Below are 22792 nucleotides of genomic sequence, written 5' to 3' on the forward strand. Positions count from 1 at the left end.
CTATGTCTAAGCAGCTGCATCCAAGCCACACCTTACTAACTGCAACAAAAAGCGTTGGATGCAGTGGTGTAGAGCACGCCGCCACTGGACTCTAGAGGAGCGGAGACGCCCTCTTTGGAATGATGAATCCTGCTTTTCCATCCGGCAGTCTGATGGATGAGTCTGGGTTTGAAGGTTGCCAGGAGAACAGTACATTTTGGACTGCATTGTGCCGAGTATGAAATTTGGTGGAAGCGGAATTATGGTATGGGGGTTGTTTATCAGGACTCGGACTCCAAGTGAAAGGAACTCTGAATCCGTCAGGATAACAAAACATTTAAAACAATTCCATGTTCCCAACCTTGTGGGAACAGTTTGGCGCGGGCCCCTTCCTCTTACAACATGACTGTGCATTAGTGCACAAAGCAAGGTCTATAAAGACGTGGATGACAGAGTCTGGTGTGGATAAACTTGACAGGTCAGCACAGACTCCTGACCTGAACCTGATAGAACACCTTTGGAATGAATTCAAGCAGAGACTGAGAGCCAGGCCTTCGTGACTAACATCAATGTGTGACCTCACCAATGGGCTTTTGGTCAAAAATTCCTATAAACACACTCCTCAACCTTGTGGACAGCCTTCCCTAAAGAGTTAAAGCTGTAATAACTGCAAAAGGTGGATCAACATCATATTTAAATCAATGGTTTAGGAATGTGATGGCAGGGTGAGCTAAGGCAGGTGATCAAATATTTTTGGTAATATAGTGTATATCAGAGGTGTAGAAGCCAAAAACGGCACATGTCTTTTTTTTGCCACAAATGTTCATCTAAGTTGAAGGGACATGAAGAATTTTGCATATTTATTTCTGTAAAAACAACCAGGACAGAGCAGAGTTGTAGCTTTTATCAGAGCAACACTGCTCCTGCAGTATTTGTTTGGAACATTATTCCCACTTTGACAGTAAAGATAAATAAATAAGGATAGAAGCACACAGTCTGACTGATTTTGATGCAAAATGATGTTTTTGACTCCCCTCACCACATTTTTTGTTCCAGTGTTACATACAACAAAGCATTTGGTTAAAGACAGACCATCTCATTAATATGCTAATGACTGATATCACACATAGCATTTCTGTTGTTAGTTTTTTGGTTATCTTGATGGTTATCCAATTACAAACCAACATCTATGTCTCAGTTTGATCCTTTTTCCCTTCCAAATTTAGTTTTATTTCAGTTTAAGATGATAAACTTTCAATTTCCGACTCGACATGAACACATTAACATTTAAGTGCAGCTTCTTTCTGCTGATATCTAAACAAGGGTTCTGAAATTGCACTATTTTCCACAGTTGTACAGCTGGGCTTCTTCTCATGCAATTATTCAGTCTTTTAGTCTCCTTTGGTGCTTTATCCTTCCATCTGTCGTCATGGCAAGTATTGTCCTGAGAAAATCCCTTGTTTCTATCCTTTTTTTTCACTCACTCTTCTGAACTCCATCCAGGAATAGTTACAGGTTCGGCATCAGTCATTAGTAGTGTTACTGGGGAGATCTCACAGGAAGAGCTGGTTAAACGACGAATGAATAAATATGTGAACAAAAGGGACCATCCTCAAAATCCCCTTGATTGCTGTTTCTCCCTGAAGAAAAAAGGAAAAACATCTTAGCCACTCGGTTTTTATCATTTTCCTTTTAATCGTGAACATTTTTCTTTTCATTTCAAAGTTTTGAGATCAGCTCACCCAGATCCTTTCAGTTCTACATGAGCATCGCTCTCATAGCTGCCTTGCTGATCCGTTTGCGGTTCTTCTTCATCCTTTTCTTTATGTGGTTTGGGCGAAGCAGAAGTCTGGGCACTGTTGGAGCCGATGGTTTCCGAGTGGTGGTGGTTAATATCTCTGTAACAACAGAGCAGAATGTAACACTGAAGTCTGCAGGGACCGCTGTGGTGCAGAGGGAGAGTTATTGACTTCTGATCAGGAGATCACAGGTTTGATTCCTGCCTTTGACACTCATGTGTTTAAACATCCCTGGGCAAGACAGCAAAGTGGGAACCCCACATTGCTCCTGGTGGTTATAGGTTGGTGCCAGTGTTTGGCAGCAGATCCATCATCAGTCTGTGTGTGTGTGTGTGCGCATCAGGGAATGGGACTCGGTGAAAAGCACCCTGGGCCTTCTAAGAAGGTTGTAAAGCACTATATAGGTATACACAATTTGCCACCAAATAAATTTGCCACCAATAAAGTTGAATTTGAATGTATTTTCAGTTTAATTTCATCATAAGTGCTACATAAGTATACACATATATTACCAGGACAGTTGGATACATTTTCCTCTGATTTCCTGATGTTAGAGCTACAGCAACTCAATGTTTGCCTAATTTCTAGCAATCTAGTTGGTACCATTGCACACATATGTGCCCCAAGAAGTATCCTACTGACATATAGTCACATCTTTAGTTCTGCTAGTGCTGGAGGGGTTGTTTTCAGACAAACACTCATACACAAATTTCAGTGTCATATGTCACTGTTCCAATCACAGAAGTACCTATTTTGTCCTACATCATGTGTTCTGGTGATTATCTGTTCTCCTATTCCTGGCTTCTCCCTGCTGCCTTTTTTATTGCACCACACATTGCCGTGTTTTTTTTTTTTTTTTTTTTTTGTCTCCAAACAGATGCTCGATCGATCTGGAGTCTGGTTCTTATGGAAGAACTGCTTGCTCTAGGAGCACAACCCAAATCTTTTGTGTGTCTTTTATCCAGACCATTCTTCTAACACTGGCTTGGACTAACTAATGAATCCCCGCCAAACTGGAATAAATTATATTAATAATTCTTATTAATGATTTATTTTCTCTGTAGGTCTGGTGTCTCCACATAGTGCACTACAAATATAAATATATAGTCACATATATAATGTATTTAATGGAAGATTTGTTGTTTTTCTGAAGTTCATGTGTGTTTTCAGAGTTGGACAGTCATTTTTCCGATCATTCCAACACCACTTGAATGCAGCACTACTCTAAGTTTGAATTATACCCTGAGGGACATCAACCAATTGGTGCGATTGGCAGTAAAATTAGAAGAAAAGCCTCAATTTTAAAACTTAAACTTCCAAAATGTTTTGTTTCAAAATATATACATCAATTTCCATCCAAGTTAAAGCATGTTTTGTCCAGATTCCATGCTTTTTCTTTCTCTCTTGGATTGCCAAAACATTCCACCCATCTGCTCCTTGTCTGGCCCTTCTGTCACATTTTAAAACCCTTTGTGGCCCACGAGTCAAAAAGTTTGTCAAACCGCGTTAAAACCGAATTAAAACAATCTGGCTTTACCAAAATGATTTGGACTAAGACTGAATTAAAATGAAACCAACCGTTTGGAATTAGTTTAGTGTACGTCACTTGATTTATTGCCTCTTTTTGTGTGGCACCTTGAGTCAACCTTGATTGTGAATTATTTTAAAAATAAACTAACTTGTCCTGAATTGAAAGGACAAAGAGTTCCTTTGGGTTCTTTTTTATAGCTGTAGGTTTCAAAAATAGGTTACTTTCAAATTTTAAAAATGACAGATTACTTTTAAAGTAATCCATTATTTGACAATGTTAGTCTCTCAGAATTGTAATGCAAAGAGTAATGCAAGAAAAAAATATATAAGAAGAAAAAAGAAATATCTGAAAGGCAGTGAGAAGTAGTAAAAGCCTAATAAATTTTCACCACTAAATCTGCAGAAAAAGAACATAAACTCTGTAGCGATAAATTTACTGCAGTAATTATAGTATTTAGTGTAAAAAGGTAAAACTGTGTATTAATGACTACTATGATACAGTAATCTAATATATTTTTTAATATAGCACAGGAAGAACTACTGAAGAACCAACACACAACTCAAGTCAATTAAGGCCAAAAAAAGAGAAGTATTAGCTATTTACTTTGAAAAAAATAAATACAAAATCCATGATAATAATATAAAATAATATATCAGAGACCAAATAGAGAACCTGAGTTGCATATGTCTCAGAAAGACTAAAATAAATGGTGCCTGATAAAATCCTAATAAAATTAGACACATCTTGGTTATGTAAAAAAACAAAGAAAAAAAACAAGACTAAACTCATTTATAAGAACCTCAAAAAGACTAACAGGGAATGTATCTCAGTATTTTAAGATGACTTAAAAAGGCTTAATTTGACAACAAGCAAGAGGAAAGAGTTTTTACATCTGTTAGTCTCTACATGGTTTCACTGGTTTAAACTGTCACATTCTGGACCGTTATTGAACATGTCATGAGACACTTTACTGTAGTAAATAGATCATAAATGCTGAAGAAAATAACCAATGTATGAATCGACTATACCAAAAAAATCCCTACCTGGTTTCTGTGTAACTGTTTGCACAGAATGGTGTTGGCCGTCTTCTGCCTCTTCCTCTCTCAGCCGCTCCTCCTCCTCTCTTCTGTTTTGCTGCTGTCGCAGAACCTCCTTCTCTTGGTCCAACCTCTTGTGAAGAAGAAGAAGCTCCTTTCTCTCAGCCTCTAATTTTTCCTCCTCCATCTGTAAAATCCTCTCCACCTCGGGAGTCTCGTTTTCTCTCCTTCTAGGTTCTGGATTTGGTTCTTTAGTGGGTTGGAATCTGCTTCCGAGTCTCTCAATCAGGGCATCCTCTCGAGGGTTTTCAGTAACCTGCTGATAAAGTCCTCTTGTGTGACTCTTCAAAAACATGGATTTGTCATCTTTTGTTTGCTGGATGTGTGTTTGTATGTGTGTGCTTTCTGTATTGTCTTTCCCTTTCGTCTTTTCCAGCCCATTCACATAGTCTTCCAGCTCTCTTGTAGCCTCCAGACCAACATTGTCTCCTGTGGAGAAAGTTTTATTGTCCTCTGAGACTTTCTCATCCTTCCTCTCGGCATCCTCCTGTTTCTCTGTTTGCTCTTCAGCTCCAAGAAGCCTGGTGGAGTTATGAACCCAGTGTGGAGCAAAGAACACAGCATCCCCAGAACGGGATGTGTCCTCCTTGGCAAGGCTGTAGCCTTCCCCCGGCTGCCTGAAGGTGTCTCCTCTGGAGCTCCAGTGCTGCTCCAACAGGTCCTCCAGATGGCCCCTCTGGTTCTGCTTCAGCTCCTCCAACTGATGCAGCTCATCTTTTGGGTGCAGCTTCACCTTTGTGGCAAACAAAAGCACTTTTAGTAAAAAAAAATGTATTCTCTTTCACTTATTTTTATGTTCACTGAGAATGTTGTGTTTTTTTAAACTAATATTCTGATGCATACCTATACTTTACAATAAATATTAAAAAGATTGGCTACATTTTTGGCTATAACTTTACAATAATCCAAAATAAGTTTCAATAAAGGGGTGAAGGGGTCTTTCACTACCCCAAAAGTTCATTTTCACCGAGTTCTAGGTTCGTGCCATAGAGATTGGAATTCCGGCTCCTCTTAGAGGCTCTTTCGACTCCCAAACAGCTCCTTAAGTTGATTTGTTGCGTTATTCGATGTTTTATCGACAACGATATAAAACTAAGCACAAAATTAATAACTAATGTAAAAAAAATATTTTTATTCAGTGTATAATGTGTATATGGTTTTATGTATTCCAACAAAATAAATGATAAAAACAAAAAGCAAATATTTACAATTCAACTTTTAACTACATACTTTTTAAGCTTTTCTCCTTTTGAACAAGTTGAAAGAAAAACAACAAAAAACTGCAACCAGAACACAAAACACACATCTAAAAGGGCAAATCAATAAAAACAATATTTTTAATGATGGTAAAGGTTGGCACTAAGGGAAGGGTTGTTCAGTCCAAATTTTATTTTAGTGACAATGGCTCCGCACAAACGCATATTGTCTAATCCCAAGCCACTTGAAGAAAGAAAAAGGAAAAAAGGGTGAAAGACAGAAAAAAAAAGGCTCCCAGTAAAGAGTAAATGGCAAGTGACAATTCGTTTGTGATCAACGCATCGCTACCATGCAAATTGTGGTGAGTTTTTGACTATGTGGCAGGGGCAACGTTTTTACTCAAACATGCAGTAAGACAACATGACAATAAAAAAAATATGATCCTTGCAGCCCAGGACTGATGCAAGCTTTAACCTGTTTGACCTAAAAAAACAAATTTTGCATCAGATTCAAGCCAAAAGGGACCTCCCGGCCATGAATACTTCAGGGTGCCTGACAGCACTTGTACCTGTTCCTGCACAGGTGATTGGCTGAATGTCTGGTTTCGATGGAGGTGGCTGTGCTGCCTGCGAGAGGATTTTTTCTTGGATGCTGGGAGGCGTGGAGCTAGCTGACATCTGCATTCCACATGGTCCACGACTGACACCACCGCTTTGGCGTAGGTGGGCCTTTTGTTGATGTACTCAATCTTCAAGACCTGGAGATGAGGAGGGAAGTCAAAAGGCTGTATTTCATTTGTACGTATAATTCTATGATCGGACACAAACTGGCGCAAAATGTCAGACACAGGCAGAGCTTTGAGAAGTCAGAAGGAAATATTTTTTTTGGGGATAGTGTTTTTTTGACATAGTCAAAGAATAAATTCAATCGTTCATTTATCTCCACAAATCTATCGTCACTCGTGGGCGAAGGCAGGCGGACATCCTGGACAGGTCGCCAGTCTGTCACAGGGCAACAAATCACTCACCCATCCACTCTCACATTCTCATCTAGGGACAATTTAAAGCACATATGTCAAACTCAAGGCCCGGGGGCCAAATGTGGCCCTCCATGTCATTTTATGTGGCCCCCGAGAGCATAAAAGTTTTTGATTTCTTAAAATGAATATTAAAAATTGGTGTGTATTTATTCATATCTAGGGAGAATCTGCCTTGAAATATCGGATTGGGCAACTATACATTATGACACAAACACTGTCCATACAACCTAACCTGGCAGAATCTAATTGAAAGGATTTTCTGCTAGAATAACAAGCAAACATATGTTTTCTATGCAACTGTAATTGTCACTTTCGAAAGTTATAATAAATAAATAAATTAGTTGTTTAACATTGAGGAGTAGTTATATGTATGTTTCATTACATTTAGTTACATGTATAAGTTATATCCGGCCCTTTGAGGACAGCCGCTATACTGATGTGGCCCTCGGTGGAAATGAGTTTGACACCCCTGATTTAGAGTAACGAATTGACCTATGAAGCATGTTTTTGGACAGTGGGAGGAAGCCAGAGTCCCCGGAGAAAACCCACACATGCACGGGAAGAACATGCTAACTTCACATAGAAAGGTCCCCAGCCGGGACTTGAACCGGGGGCCTTTTTGCTGCAAGAGCGCTAACCGTGCAATAATTTAAACTTGTATATTTTCTTTTGTTTGTTGTACCACAGTTTTGTTTTTATTGATTTCTTGCACAACTTAAGCACGTGTTCTGCCTCTGATCTTGCCCATGACCATCATATCAAACATCTATCAGGATCCAAAACGCAAGAAGAAAGAGCAAAAAAGCAGAGAAATTAAAAAAAAAACACTTGGTGAGTTAATATTTACCTGGAGGTATCTAGTGTGTGTGACGACAGGGACACACTGCAAGCTCTTGGTGTTGCAGCATCCAGAGCAGCGCTGCACCTCCACACATGGCGGCCATAGAAGGAAATTAGCGTTGCTGCGGTCCAGCATCGCCCGGGTGACCTCCACCACCTCAGTGCGAACTTTGCACAGGGCCTGCTGAGCTGGCTGAGCGTCTGAGGGACCAAACAAAACACCATCCATGTTAGACTTAGCTAACTGTTATTTGTAAAAGCCAATTTGGCACTTTTTAATAGCTCCAATCTGCTGCCTTTGTAACTGTTGTTGGGATTCTTACAAGTAGCTGAACAGATCTAGCAAAAAATCCAGGGACATGAATAGCAAGCAGTTTTAAACCGCTTTCACACTTTCATTTAGATGTGGCTCTAAAGTCCCTTCTTTCTTGGTTTGTTTTCTCTCAAATAATACCACAATTTATCACAGAAGCTTATTTTGGGATGGTATGGCTTAGATTGAACTCTGACCAGAAAGGAATGAAAACCACATTAGAAGATAACATTCGAGTCTCCATAGACTCCATTGTGCGGTTACATAAATGTTCTTTGAGTCTGTGGTGTTCAGACTGTAAAAGCAGGCAGGGTCTTCTTCTTCTTTTGTTTTTTTACTATTTACTATCACATCTCCACCACATACAGTTAGAAAATTGTCTTAAAAATCAGAAGCATCTGTGTGAAGGAAACTGATAACAATCTAAAATGATTTGAGAAATTTAGGAGATTTTTCATTACAGAGTATTTACAGTTTTTCTCAGTCGCTTTAGTACAATTCTCAGATCAGAATTGAAGTTTGCAAATATGTGTGTGCATTTCTCAAAACAATTTGTACAAACAGCAAACCACTATGGATTTCTTGCAAAAGCCTGTAACTTGCTCAAAATCTTTAGTTCATCTCTGAAAACTAAGTCTTTATGTCATTGAACATGTCAGTGCCATCAGAATGTCAAGTCCTTGTGTCATTGTCTACGAACAAGACAGTCAAATTACTTAGTCATGTTGTCAATATAACTGTGTACTTTAGAGGGAGGTTCTGATGTAAATTATGGCTAAACTTTTGATGACAATTATTGTAAAATGTAAGTTACACCTTTTTTGTTTGATTGCAAGAGACTGGACAAGATTCACATTTACACTTTTATTGTTCAGATTGTAATTTGTTGACAGACCATGTCATACCAAAATTTGGCGTAGGTGGGCCTTTTGTTGATGTACTCAATCTTCAAGACCTGGAGGTGAGGTGACATCATGATGTGAAGATTGAACAAATAATTTTGGGAATTTCATTCTGATCTGAGAATTGTACTAAAGCGACTGAGAAAAACTGTAGATATTGTATTTTGTTGACAGACCATGTCATACCAACATAGAAAAAAACCACTGCAAACAGTGACACAAAGGAAAAAAAAGATAGGACAATATTCTGTACAACAGTACAGGCAGTGCAGTAAGAATTGGTGTGGTCTTCCTACACCTCTTGTCGTTCCTGTATGTTAGGTCACAAATTCTCATCCACATCACAGCGAATATCCTCTCTTGCAATGCAGCGAAATATGTTTGTCACATTATGACAACTTGGTCAACCATTTTGCAGTTAATGACTTATACGATGAACTAATGACTAGGTGTTTTGAGGAGTAAGCCTATTGCACAGTGAACTATATGATACATTTTGATCAACATGACCTAAACAATTGATAATGTAGCAAAGAGCAGAGAATTGTACATAATCATTTGCATGGATGTACAAAAGCAATTGCAACTTGTTCAAAGAAGTGAGAAACTGCTTATATGATGTGCACAAGTGACATCATGATGTGAAGATTGAACAAATAGCTTTGGGAATTTCATTCTGATCTGAGAATTGTTCTAAAGCGACTGAGAAAAACTGTAATATCTACTGTAGACTGGTGAAGCACAATAAGTTATTCTGTTCGTACAAGGCAAGCAAGTGCTTTAGCTAACTACAAGTTATCAAAAACAAAAATAGTCAAGAGTCAAATTTAAATTGATTATTTGTTTTCTCTCAGTTTTTCTCTTCTCTTGTAAAGTAGCCATAGCAAAATCTTGTACACTGGAAATGTAGTGCAACGTTCTAATGATGTTCCGTTTGTTCCGTTCCAAATATATGGAAAAGCAACAGTGGGCTGAACTTAATAAAACTAAAATGTTGCAATAAATTCTTGTTTACTTGTTTGTTTGTACACATATTTAATTTACACTAGATTCACTTGTAAGAAATCTGGAAAATGTCTGAGTCAAACTGGTTAAATTTTTGGCTAAATATGTCCTGGATCGATTTTAAGGTTAGTGAAATGGATCCAATCAGATCGTTCAAAATGAACCAAAATGAACAGAACAAGTTTTTTTTTTTTTTTAAATGGACCAATATTGAATATGAATCATATCAGCAATCACAGATTATGATGTGAATTGAATGTTGTTAAAATGAATCATTACATCCCTTATGCTTATTAATTCAATTGAGAATAACGTATTCCTTCGTATTTGCTGGGTTTAGGGACCAGACACCCACAAATACGCCGGATACACGAATACAGAGAAGCCAACCCCAAGACTGTCCGTCACTAATCCTTACTCATCAAAAACCCTTCTGAAACATTTCTGATGCTTTGTTAAAAATTTTACTAAAGAGCATTGGAATATTGCTCAAAAAGAGCTTTTATTTACACCACCAAAGCTGGATTAAGACAAAACTAAATTAAGATAACTGGAAACTCTTTGCAGACATAAAGAGTTTTTTTCTTTAATTCAGAGCAATAGACTGTACCGTCGTATAATTTATAACGCAGATTAGGAGTGTCAGTCTGTCTCTTAGAGCCCGTGCTTTCTCCTTCATCACTTAAGTGCAAAAAGTTCTGCAGTGCGATTTGAACATTGGCCACGGCGCGTCAGTCCAGAGGGGAAACAAATTCTGACAGGGGAAACATATCTTGGCATAACAACCTTTTCATCCATCATTTATTCATCATTCCTTATTAATCTCTGCAATTATCTTCCTCAGCATTTCAGGATTTTCTGGAGTCAGCTGATGCTATTTCTCCATGCAGGGGCACAAACTTTGATTGGTAACAATTCAGGAACCGGTAGAAATAGCTGTGAAATATTCCTTAGCAGCCATCAAGGAAGCCGACGGGCCAGCGTGCTCCTCATCTCTGCTCCTCCACACAGCACCTCCTTTGGACGCAAAAGTCTCATTCAAGCGTCTTGAACAGAGTTTTTGTGATGAACCAGAGGAGTCACGTGACTGAAAAAAAATCTGTGAATACATAAAACCAGGAATAGTGAAATGCGAATAGGCATTTCACTATTCACTTCTACCATTGAATTAGGTTTTATCCTTAACAATCAATCACAATAGTGTTCAGAAAACTGTAGGAATCATTTATGGTTTTTCTGACCAACCTCCAACTTGCATAGAATGCCTTTTTGACTGTGAATGAATTGAGCATCCCCAGACAAGAAATCAAACGTACCCTGTAAGATGTGCGTGCTCAATGCGTTTGTTTAGGGAAGTAGGAGAGTGGGCAGATTATGTGAAGGGGAGAGAGGGACGTGAATCGCATTACATAGAGATGATAAGATGCTAAAAACCACACAGACACTAAAATGATGAGATAAAGTGCTGCCTGATTCACCGCTTTAGTAATGCTGCTTTTGTATGTGTGTTAAAGCAGCAAAAACCAGCCAAACAGCTGTTACCAGCTTACTTTCAACCCTGCTTGTAGTACACTTTAAAAGACTACATTTTTCAAAGGGTGGCACGGAGAGTCAGATACAAGAACCAAAAACCAAGCAGGCTCAGCTTACCCAGGCTCCGTGGCAGTCTGTGACCTCCATTGGCTGCAGCAGACTCATCCTGCTCATCTGAGACAAAACAACAGAAAAAAACAGTACTTCATTGAAAATTAGGCCAACAGCTGCTGTTAGATAGATTGATAGATAGATAGATAGATAGATAGATAGATAGATAGATAGATAGATAGATAGATAGATAGATAGATAGATAGATAGATAGATAGATAGATAGATAGATAGATAGATAGATAGATAGATAGATAGATAGATAGATAGATAGATAGATAGATAGATAGATAGATAGATAGATAGATAGATAGATAGATAGATAGATAGATAGATAGATAGATAGATAGACTTTAGTTATCCCGAAGGAAATTTCATTTGGTGTTCTGTCACTCTCTGTATGTAAAGACAAACTTTGTATATATTGTAAAACAGGATTTGTCTTTCTGTAAGCACAATTGTGTTTCACAGAATCTGCAAAGGTTCCTCTCATTCAGTCTGTAGGAGAACACTGGACAGTTTTGTCTGCACCACAATTTGTTTTTTTGCAGGAGGCGTGAAAGTTCATCAAAACAGGTGTTGATCTACGAGTAAATGTGCTCTGAAGTGAACTCTGGTACTGCTCACTGCAGTGTAAACATTGACAAACCATCCTGCAGAATAAAGTGAACCAAAGAGAGTGAAAGCACTTTCATACATATTGGTTTCAGTTTGATTGGGCAGAGTTCCCACAATGTTTTTTTTTTTTTGTTAACCCATAAACACTGGAGCTTTAGCTATACTGTTTACATTCTCTGAACTACTCCAACTCTTCAACCGTTTACGCAATTAACGTAACTAGAGAAAAAACAACCTTGCACTGCTACGCAACATTTTACAGTATTTACAGTTTTTCTCAGTCGCTTTAGTACAATTCTCAGATCAGAATTGAAGTTTGCAAATATGTGTGTGCATTTCTCAAAACAATTTGTACAAACAGCAAAACACTATGGATTTCTTGCAAAAGCCTGTAACTTGCTCAAAATCTTTAGTTCATCTCTGAAAACTAAGTCTTTATGTCATTGAACATGTCAGTGCCATCAGAATGTCAAGTCCTTGTGTCATTGTCTACGAACGAGACAGTCAAATTAATTAGTCATGTTGTCAATATAACTGTGTACTTTAGAGGGAGGTTCTGATGTAAACTATGGCTAAACTTTTGATGACAATTATTGTAAAATGTAAGTTACACCTTTTTTGTTTGATTGCAAGAGACTGGACAAGATTCACATTTACACTTTTATTGTTCAGATTGTAATTTGTTGACAGACCATGTCATACCAACATAGAAAAAACCCACTGCAAATAGTAACACAAAGGGAAAAAAGATAGGACAATATTCTGTACAACAGTACAGGCAGTGCAGTAGGAATTGGTGTGGTCTTCCTACACCTCTTGTCGTTCCTGTATGTTAGGTCACAAATTCTCATCCACATCACAGCGAATATCCTCTCTTGCAATGCAGCGAAATATGTTTGTCACATTATGACAACTTGGTCAACCATTTTGCAGTTAATGACTTATACGATGAACTAATGACTAGGTGTTTTGAGGAGTAAGCCTATTGCACAGTGAACTATATAATACATTTTGATCAACATGACCTAAACAATTGATAATGTAGCAAAGAGCAGAGAATTGTACATAATCATTTGCATGGATGTACCAAAGCAATTGCAACTTGTTCAAAGAAGTGAGAAACTGCTTATATGATGTGCACAAGTGACATCATGATGTGAAGATTGAACAAATAGCTTTGGGAATTTCATTCTGATCTGAGAATTGTACTAAAGCGATTGAGAAAAACTGTAAGGTGGTTACATAATCAATGTAATCGGCAGATTCTGATTTTCTTTGCTTCAAAATCAGCTGACTCATGTTGATTTCATAAACGGTCAAAAACTTAAGGTATGCCAAAAAGCATCTGGTATTTAGGTGTGGCCGGTGACAAGTCCGGTGTTAAAGGGCTAATATAAAAGTCTATTCAAATATTCTGCCTTTTTTGCCTTAACCCTTTAAGCTCAGAGCTTTGGCTCCGCTGTTGACGTTCTTTGACTTTCTGTAAATCTTTGACCGTTTACACAATTAATTTAATGTTAATGGATTCTGATTCAGAAATTTCAGAAATTGCATCAACGAGTCAAAGATCTACATTGGTTCCAAGATTGTGTTTTATTTGCATCGCCAATAACATCTCTGGTATTAAAGGCATAAACAAGCTCTGACCACTAACCCTAAGACTATCTTATTGATATTTCCTCTGGTAAAATTTACCCACACAACATTTTCCAACAATTTTATGATTTGCTCTTTGTTGTCTTGAACTGGCTGTTATTTTAAATTCATAAAAGGCAGGGCTTCCTCACTTCCTTCTGCCTTTATAATGTTGCTAAACCGCACCAGGATTCACTTGCAAGAGAATTGTTTTCAGGAGAGTCACACTGTTTACTTAAGAAGTCAGATAAGTTCTCACACCCGATAATGAACGGATTTTGAGAGAAAAATGGTCTGGACCAAACAGCTCAGTGTGAAAGCATCCTAAGTGTAAAGGAAAACGGACCCAAATAAAGTTACAAAACCAAGACAGCAGATTAATCATTTTTATAAATTCTACACAAAAATACATTTATATTAATCCTTTATAAAAACATTAGAAGTAAATTGTGTTGATTCTGTAGAAAAAAGTTTGAAGGAATCCAAGAAGGTTCTGTTTCTTTACCTACGGTGTCAGTGAGAAGCAGCAGCTGAAGGTCTTCTATGGAGGAGATGGGGCTGTTTCTAACCAGCTCCACCAGAGCTGCAGGCAAAGCGTCCCCCTGAAACCCACACAGACGACAACAGAAACCAGAGGCCAAGTGAGACACACAACCCAAACAAAAGATGGAGTCATGCCGCAGCACTTCTGCAGCGAAATTGTCATTTCTGCACCAACACAAAGGCATCCCTTATGTTAGAAATCCAAATATCAGATTGCACACGAGCACGAAGCCACCTAACCTCAGAGGAGCTGAACTTTTTCAGCCTTATCCATTAGATCCTTCATCAAAGCAATTAAATCCAAAACGAATCAGCAAGACAGAACCGCTCTGCATGTTCTAACAGTCAGATTTAAACAGGAAACATGCACTTTTATTTTTATCTGATGAAAACCAACCAGTTAGATGAAGAATTCATCTTACATCTGCACTGTATAGTTGCTGTAGTCCACTTCTGAACTTATTTAGCTTTATAATTTTGTAATGAAAATGTTAAAATTCATTATTAAAGCTCAAAACTGTGTGATTGTTTTTAGATGTTTAAGTCATCATCATTTAGTTTCCTTCACAAGGATCAGAAAATGAAGTGTAAGACTTGTTCATGTTGGCTGTTTTTTAATAAAGGGATTCAGTTTTTTGTTTTTTTTATACTCTCTCCCACAAGCTTACAGCTCCTTACAACCCCAACCTAACATTAGTAGTGCAACAAAAAGGGCGATTTCGGAGCTATCCAGCCGTACAGTTTTGAACCAGATACCAGCTCAGATGAGGAAAACAAAGACGTACATGGATCTCTTTGTCTGCAAGTGGATGCATCAGAATGAAGCAGAACAGGGAGACTTTGGTCCGCCCATTTAATCTGCTGTGCCACAAAAAATGATTTCTCAAATGATATTATTTTTATCTGCTCCTGATTCATCCCAATTTGAATTACGAAATACACTGAAATGCAGTTTTAATCCTACATTCTTTTATATATGTTCTCCATCATGAGATAAACGCCACAAGAATATGTTCAAAACACCAAAAACACAATTTTCATTGAAGTGGGTCTTTAAACAAAATAAATAAATAAGCTTTTAAAAACTATGATAGTCTATAATCTGCTCAGTTAAACCCGGTCATGGAGCTAACATATTTTCCCGGCTTAAAACCAAAAAACCGAAGCAGCAGCTCTGCAGAGATTTCAGGGATCCGATTGTGGGTTTAACCCCCCTCCCCTCACAGGTCATTGATGGGATGGAGACGGCCAAAGAGGGGGGGGGGGGGGGGGGGTATTAACCACGGCAGACACAAAAAAGTCACTCAGAGCGCGGTGAATGACTATTGGCGTTGTGTCCTCTCATCTGCTAACATTTAGGGGTCAAATGACCAAGGAAAGAGTCAGGAAGTGGGGGAAGGAGTGATCCGAAAGAGGATGACAGAAGGGGGAAGAAAACAGAGGAATAATGGATGAATAATAGAATAGAGGAGGATCGGACGTGGGTTGAGAAACTTCTTAACGTGGATTGGGTTTTCCCATATTGCCATCTCATGGAAGGATTGATCAAATGTAAATAATGAAAATAATGAACAAATACTGGCATGATATTATAGAGATCCATCCTTTAACAGTGGTTAAATGGATTTTAAATAGATGGCTTATATGTAGAAGAAGCAGCAACAGGTTTCTGCCAAAAGAAAGCAGTTCTCCTGCATGTTCTCTCATCCTGTTTTCCACCGTTTCCCTCATTGTTGGTCCGATTTTCTCCGAGTCCAATAACACAGCAGGGAAATACCTGCTGCATTAGGCACACATGTCCTCTGCGGTCCTGCTGGAGCCCCTCAGGACCCATCATGATTATTTCCTCTCTGCCAGCGGAGCAAGCTCGGATAATTGTGTCCGATGTTAATTACAGGGTGAGCATTTTTGTTCGTGCCTGCTGCTGTGGCAATTTGCATCAAATCAGGAAACATTAATTAAACACATTGGTTCTGATAAACAAACAGATGAAAAGTCAACAAACAAACAGATCTAAGTACATTGCAATGCTGACACAATTTTCGAGCTTGTTCTTTTAATTTTCGTGCTTGTTTTCATTATTTATTTTGTTTTAATGCAGAACACTTTGTGTTATGTCTTCATTGCCTTCAGTGCTACATGAAAAAAGTTTGATTTGATTTGATTTGATAAATGTGAAAATGGTCAAAACTTCTCTGATCTCGCCATTGAGATTTAAAAAGAGTATTTAAGTTATTTCATTTCCAAATGCATGAAACCTAAAGAATCACTGATGTGTCAATAAATAAATTAAAACACAAATAAATAACTGTTAAAAAATATAAACACTATAAAAAAACATATCCATTAAATGTCCTTATTTATTTTTGCATATTTTAATAAAAATGTATTTAAATGTAACTTTTCCTAGATTTTTTTTTTTTTTTTTTTTTGGTTGTCTCTGGAAATCTTTCAGTGTTTACTCAACAAAAGTTTCTAATAAACATTTTGAATTGGCATAATAAAATATTTTTTTAAAGATTTTGTTAAACATTTTAAACTTTATGTAGATCTTTTTTTTTTATTTAATGGTTATTTCTAACAGTTTCGTATTATTTCCCTGTCATGTCCTTTTTTATGTTGTCCTTTTTCTTTTATTTTTAAGCTTTAAGAGTTCCTATTTTTGGACCACAAATTAAACCCATAAGGTAAAAAGTCCCTTATTTTTCTCACAATTAAATTTTACAGATTTAAATGTCTTTTTAAAATAAAATAAAAATAGAAATACGTATTTATAATTTTATGCATCATGCATACATTGTGGCTGTTAGCAGAAGAAGAAGCTCAGCTGCGTGTGACACATGTTGGCAGGAACTTCTTTAGATGATTTTAGCTACAGTAAGACAGATTTAAACACATTTTTCTTTTTGGAAATGAAGATAGAAATATGAAAAAAGTGCAGCGATTAAATACTAAAATACAGTAAATGTAGTCCTTCAATGGGAAGATAGAATAAGTTTTTAGCCTCTTATTAAAATAAAATAAAGGAGGAGAAACATTTTTTAAGAAAAATATTAAATATTAAAAAAACTTGTTGTTTATAAATAGATTGAACAATGTTTTTTAATGTTTCTAAATGTTGTTTTTTCTTTTTTACTCTTTTGGCACATAAGTTGTTCCGTAGAAATTAGCCTGTTTCAATGATGACTTTCTGCTGATGCAGGATCTGCCTCTTGTCAGGTGCAATCTGGATTTTAAAAAATACAAAAGGAGTACCGGTATATGGATACTGTGAACCTGCAACTGTTTGACCAAACAAACTACATAAATCAACTCAACAACTCTTCTATTGCTGCATAAAAACCTCTCCCACAGAGCCCAGCTGCGCTGCAGTTACATTTCAATTGCTCTGAAAATGAGCTCTCTGCCCCTGAGGCGTCATACCACGAAAAACAACAGCACATGCTAAAGAAAACCAGCTACAGACAAGCACTGCAGAGGCCAGGGGACATGAAGGAGCATCTAATCGCACTTAATAAGGGGGTTTGGTTCGCTGACAGCACAGCGGCAGCCACCACACATGTGGGAGGTTTCACATGTCAGCCCTGAAAGTGTGCCAGCACGTGCCTATCACAGCAATGTGTCAGTCATCGGGAGGTTGTCTGTCATTCTTCACTCCTGTATCTGGAGAGGAGGCTGTTGAGCAGGATTTACAATTTATGGCGCAATTATCAAATATTCACAGTATAACCAGAACCAGACTCCATAGAAAAAAAACCTGAACATCAAAAATGCAGCATATATGCAGCTGCGACAACTCAAAGTTTGAAGAGAAGACACGGGGAATTCTTGCTTTCGCACCTCAAAGCCTTTCACCTTATAAAGTCGGTCTCATAAAAATGATGTCTTCTTCAAATAAGAAGGCAGCAGAATGACTGAAAGCTAAAAAAAATCAATCGTGGCTAAACTTAATTGGTGTTTCACTAAGATTTAAAATCTTTCTTTCTTTTCTGATGAGTTCACTCGCAGAAAGTTCCTGTGAGTTTTTTCAGTCAGCTCTGGGAGAAAACAATGCACACTGGGAGGAAAACACTCCCTCAGAGGAATAAAAGAAAGCCCCTTCTTCTGTTTTTAACATACTCAAACCCTTCACTTCCCAAAATGTACTTGTCTTTTATTCCTGTGAGTCACTGACTTGGTAAATTGTGGAGGAAAGGAGGGTCAGATGATATCTCTGAAAGAGTAAAAACCGATTAAAAAAACACAACAAAACAGAGCTATCAGCTACAGACTTATTCAGAAACGAACATTGTTTTAAAAGAAAGCTTGGAGACCTTTTCCAAAGCTTTTCCACTTCCTGTTTGACCTCAATCCTCCATCATTCTTTCATCGCCTCGTGTTCATTCACACACGCTATACAGACCATCTGATTTGCTGATTGTTGCCAATTAAAAGCAGAGACAGCAGTTGTGGTCCCTGGGGGATGGAGATGCTCCAAGCCGAAAACCTGGACCTGCATCTTGCATCCCTGAACGCATTACTTAAAGCACGTGGAGCATCCGGCTGTGGAGGGAGCCAATCAGGGCAGAGTCCACAACCTCTGCACATGTGTCACCCCCAGCCATCCATTCAAAATGTGTTTTATATCTGCAATGACTCACCCTAAAGCAGAAGCAGTTATCCAATTAAATTAAAGCCCGTACAATTAATTGCATTTAAATCAAAAAGACAAAAGTGCAATTTATGATTCTATAGAAAAGTCATTAGAAAAAAGTTGTAAAGTTTTACTAATAGTCAGTTAGACTTTTAAGTCCAACCTGCCAACAAAAGAAATATATACATGAATAATAACTTTAAAAAGTTTTGCCACCACCTCATACGAATGCTATACTCACCCTGGCGACACCAGAACGCAGCCACGCGGCCAGCAGCGCGAGCAGCAGCAGATGCACCCACGAGCTCATCTTGCTGCCCAGCCTCGAGCCTCTTCGACGGACCGGGCATTTATGGAGGCGCGCGTGAGGTTCTCCGCTCAGCACTGCGCGCGAGGAGGACAGCGGCGGCTCAGGCTGCGGGACTGCGCGCGTGCGAGCTCTCTGTCCACGTTGGTGGTGGCCTCCCACCTCCCTAAGCGCTAAAAACTCCCAACAACGAGATAAAGTCGCGCACTTCTAGAGTCTAAGATCCACTTCAGACATCCTGATCATAAACGGTTTTAATCTAAAAAAACATAAATGATCTTGTGTTTTTATAGCGTGAAAGATAAACAAATAAATAAGACAGAAGACTTTACAAAACCAGAAGTATCCAATGAAGATCAAAGTATTCCAAGCGTGTTTAAAAATATAATATCACAAAAAAATAATACAAATCCAAAAAAGACAGCGAGAGTCTTTTCTCCATGAACCGTCCCAAAGTCCAGCCTCAGTAAGCTGAGATCCTCTAGCAGGTCAGAACGGTAGTTTGCGCTCTTCTTCCAAGTAGCCTTATCAAACAGCAAAGTGCTATGAGGCTTGGTGCGCCGCAGCGCTGGAGCAGCCTGATTACGCAGGGGAGGAGGAGAAGGAGGAGGTGAGGCTGAGGAGCAGAGTTTCTATAGAGTACACTGCGTCTCTCTCCCGCCCCCTGTCCGAAGAATGGGGGAAAATGCACCTTTACGCGCAACGAGCGGAGTCATTTGCAGCTGTTCAGGTTGGAACGACTTCTTCTGTAGTTTTGTTAGTCTCTGTGTTGCACAAGAGTAAGAAAAGAAAGAAGAGAAGAGTCCCACTCAATTGTGAAAGTGTCCTCAGTGGTCTTTTTATTATGACTATACAATTTTTAGCAAACTGTTTTTTTTAAACTGTCATTCTCATTGTCATAGTTTCTGCAGAGCAGCAGTAGCTCATTAGAAATCCACCTCTAAATTTTACTGTTGGTGCGAAGTAACTGTTCCTGATTCATAAGTATTTCAATAAAGAAATACGTATGCAATTTTAAGCTTAATTTACTTAACATATGTCCTCCATCATGAAATAAAAGTCAAAAGAACATTATAAAAACAAAACAAACTTGATTTTTCATCAGTGGGTCCTTGAATCCTTTTCTGTAGGGGTTGTTGGGTTAGTTGCCATGCCAACTGACTCCTCTTTTCAAACCTTTTCTTTATTTTTTAGTCATGAACATTTCTGCCAAAAGGTTTTCCTGCAATCCCCTTCAAACTGTTGAGGCATTTTTCTGGGAAGCAACAGAGAAAGAAGGTGTTTTGTATATTTTACAGTGGCAGATAAAAGGCATCACCACAGCCATACTCCTGCGCTCTCTTCCTCCGGGTCAGTGTTGGCCTGCTGAATTGTAGGATGCCATTGTTTCTCTAACAAGTCGGTGGAGGAAGCAGTGTGAGCTCCACAGCTATATTTACACTCCGTTTCATATTCACACGTTTGACCAAGGCCAGTGTTTGTGACTTGGGATGCCAGAGCAATGCAAAGGAAACACTGGTGACAAAAGTTTAGGGATCAAATGCTTGCATTCAAGCAAAATGAAGGCCTTCATGTCTGACACCTTAATCCTCTTCATAAACTGTTGTGATTTATGTCAGCATTCTGAAACCATGGATGTTGTTCTTTTCTTTCACAGCTTGTGAGTCTGGTGGTTTAAGGAAGGAGGAAAGGAGAAGGGGGAGGAGGCTGAGATAGGAGGTACAGGTTCTCAACTGGAGGCTGGGATTTTCCCACCAAGAACTGAATTAAAATCTCACTTTTATATGGAAAAGCCCTTTGAGCATCAGTGATGTCACACCAGGTAATAAGAAATATCAGTGATCCACTGGCATGGTTACTAGAAAACATGTTTTTTCTGTTAATATTATCAGCAGGATATAAATGAACCGACTCATCAACTGCTGACTTTTAAATTCTTAAATCAAAGTCCTTATTACTTTCTTTAAACGCATTGTAGATTGAAAACATGTCTTCTTTATATTAGTATTTATGAACACAATAATACAGGATTTGCTTGTGTCCCAACTACGCTTACTGGTGGATACAGGCTGTCTGTTGGCGAAAAATGCCAAATCTGTATGGGGCACGCAGGTGGGCCCAACACAATATTAGTCACAGAATGCTCGGTGAAGGCGTAGAGAGAAAATGTTCATGCACATTTTTCCTATAAGCATGCTGCAAGAGCGGGTTGTGATGAACACTGAACACGCAAGGTTGGGAAGAAGGTGACATGCATGCACATCATAACGTAACGTTAGAGCTAATCCAGTGAAAGGTGTCCACTCCTGACGTGCCCCTGGTGTGCAGCATGGCTGTTTACAATTAGGAAACTATCCAATCAGATTGTACTTTGTGTGGGCGTCTTATGAGCATTTGCATCTCACCTGCACACCCTGCACACAAATTCAAAAGTGTTAGAATATCAGTGTTGGGGTTGTGTGTTGACAATTCAGAGTCAACACTCTTCAGATATACTTTAAAGGGCCTATATCTTGCTTTCAGAGTAAACTATATCCATGCAAATGATAGTATATTATCTTTGGCACACAAAAGAACAATTTTTTTTATTAAATATTAGTTATTTTCCTGAGCTCTTTGCCTACCCGGAAGTAAGACGACTCGATTTCTGAGGCACCGGCTTTCGCTCCATGTGGGTGCCGCCCATTTCATGAGGTCAGCTTAGAGCCAGCCTGGGCAGCGTGTCTGCGTCTCACCCACGAAAACAGCAACATCCGAACGTTTTATTCAAGCCTCCACCCAAACACAAGAAACCGGTCATGAAGTCAAAAAGTAAACCCAGGATTAAATTGAAGCCCAAACCAAAGCACCATTATAGAAACCGGTTATGATCAAGAGACTGTCTAAAAACAGATTCCAGCTAAAGAGAAGGATTCTGGTCAAGACACAAGCCCTGGTCTGAACCATGGACTTTAGAAAAAAAAAGAACCTGCAGGCTAAGGGTCACAGAAAGACCCGTCCAAACAAGTTACATTAGAGCCAAAAGCACACACCTCCTCAGCATTTTGGAACATGAGGCTCAGCAAAGAATTGTTTTTCAAAAATTAGCAATCTCTGTACAAACAAGATACATTATTGTTTATCTCCATCCTAATTGACCAAAAAGACTAAAGAACAAGCAGCACTGGTTTCACATCAATAAAGATCAAAGACTCCAGACATGATATTTATGAAAATTTGTGGGGTTTTCTTTAGACACTTCACTTTTATCTCATTCATTCATTCATTCATTCATTCATCTTCTTTACCGTTTATTCCCCTTCGGGGTCATGGGGTTGCCGGAACCTATCCCGGCCACTTGGGCGTAGGCAAGGGATGCCCTGGACTGGTCGCCAGTCTGTCGCAGGGTAGAATATCCTCAATCACATATCCATTTGCTCTCATACTCACACCTATGGACAATTTAGAGTTGCCAATCAACCTATGAAGCATGTTTTTGGACGGTGGGAGGAAGCAGGAGATCCCGGAGAAAACCCACGCATGCACGGGGAGAACATGCAAACTCCACACAGAAAGGTCCCCCATTGATGTTTTTTCTCATAGTTTAGTTAATAAATAAAATAAAATAATGCAACCACCGGGAAGCACAATTCTGTGATTTCATGTGCCGGTCCCAAGTCCGGATTAATGCAGAAAGCTTTTTTTTTTTACAGGAAAGACATTTGGTTTTT

At 38.6% G+C, this 22792-nt stretch overlaps 1 protein-coding gene across 1 annotated transcript; it reads right to left on the reverse strand.

Annotated features, from left to right (window-relative positions):
* Window positions 1–815: 815 nt before the first annotated feature.
* Window positions 816–19654, reverse strand: LOC101165149 (trichohyalin). The gene is made up of 8 exons (XM_004071922.4): window positions 19017–19654; window positions 14105–14201; window positions 11353–11409; window positions 7490–7683; window positions 6172–6360; window positions 4353–5139; window positions 1722–1877; window positions 816–1619 (listed from the first exon to the last, which is right to left on the reverse strand). Exons 1-7 carry the CDS (start codon window positions 19083–19085, stop codon window positions 1738–1740), a joined length of 1533 nt encoding a protein of 510 aa, XP_004071970.1. The 5' UTR covers window positions 19086–19654; the 3' UTR covers window positions 816–1619; window positions 1722–1737.
* Window positions 19655–22792: the final 3138 nt, after the last annotated feature.

This window comes from Oryzias latipes, chromosome 8, assembly GCF_002234675.1.
Source record: "Oryzias latipes chromosome 8, ASM223467v1".
NCBI lineage: Eukaryota > Metazoa > Chordata > Actinopteri > Beloniformes > Adrianichthyidae > Oryzias > Oryzias latipes.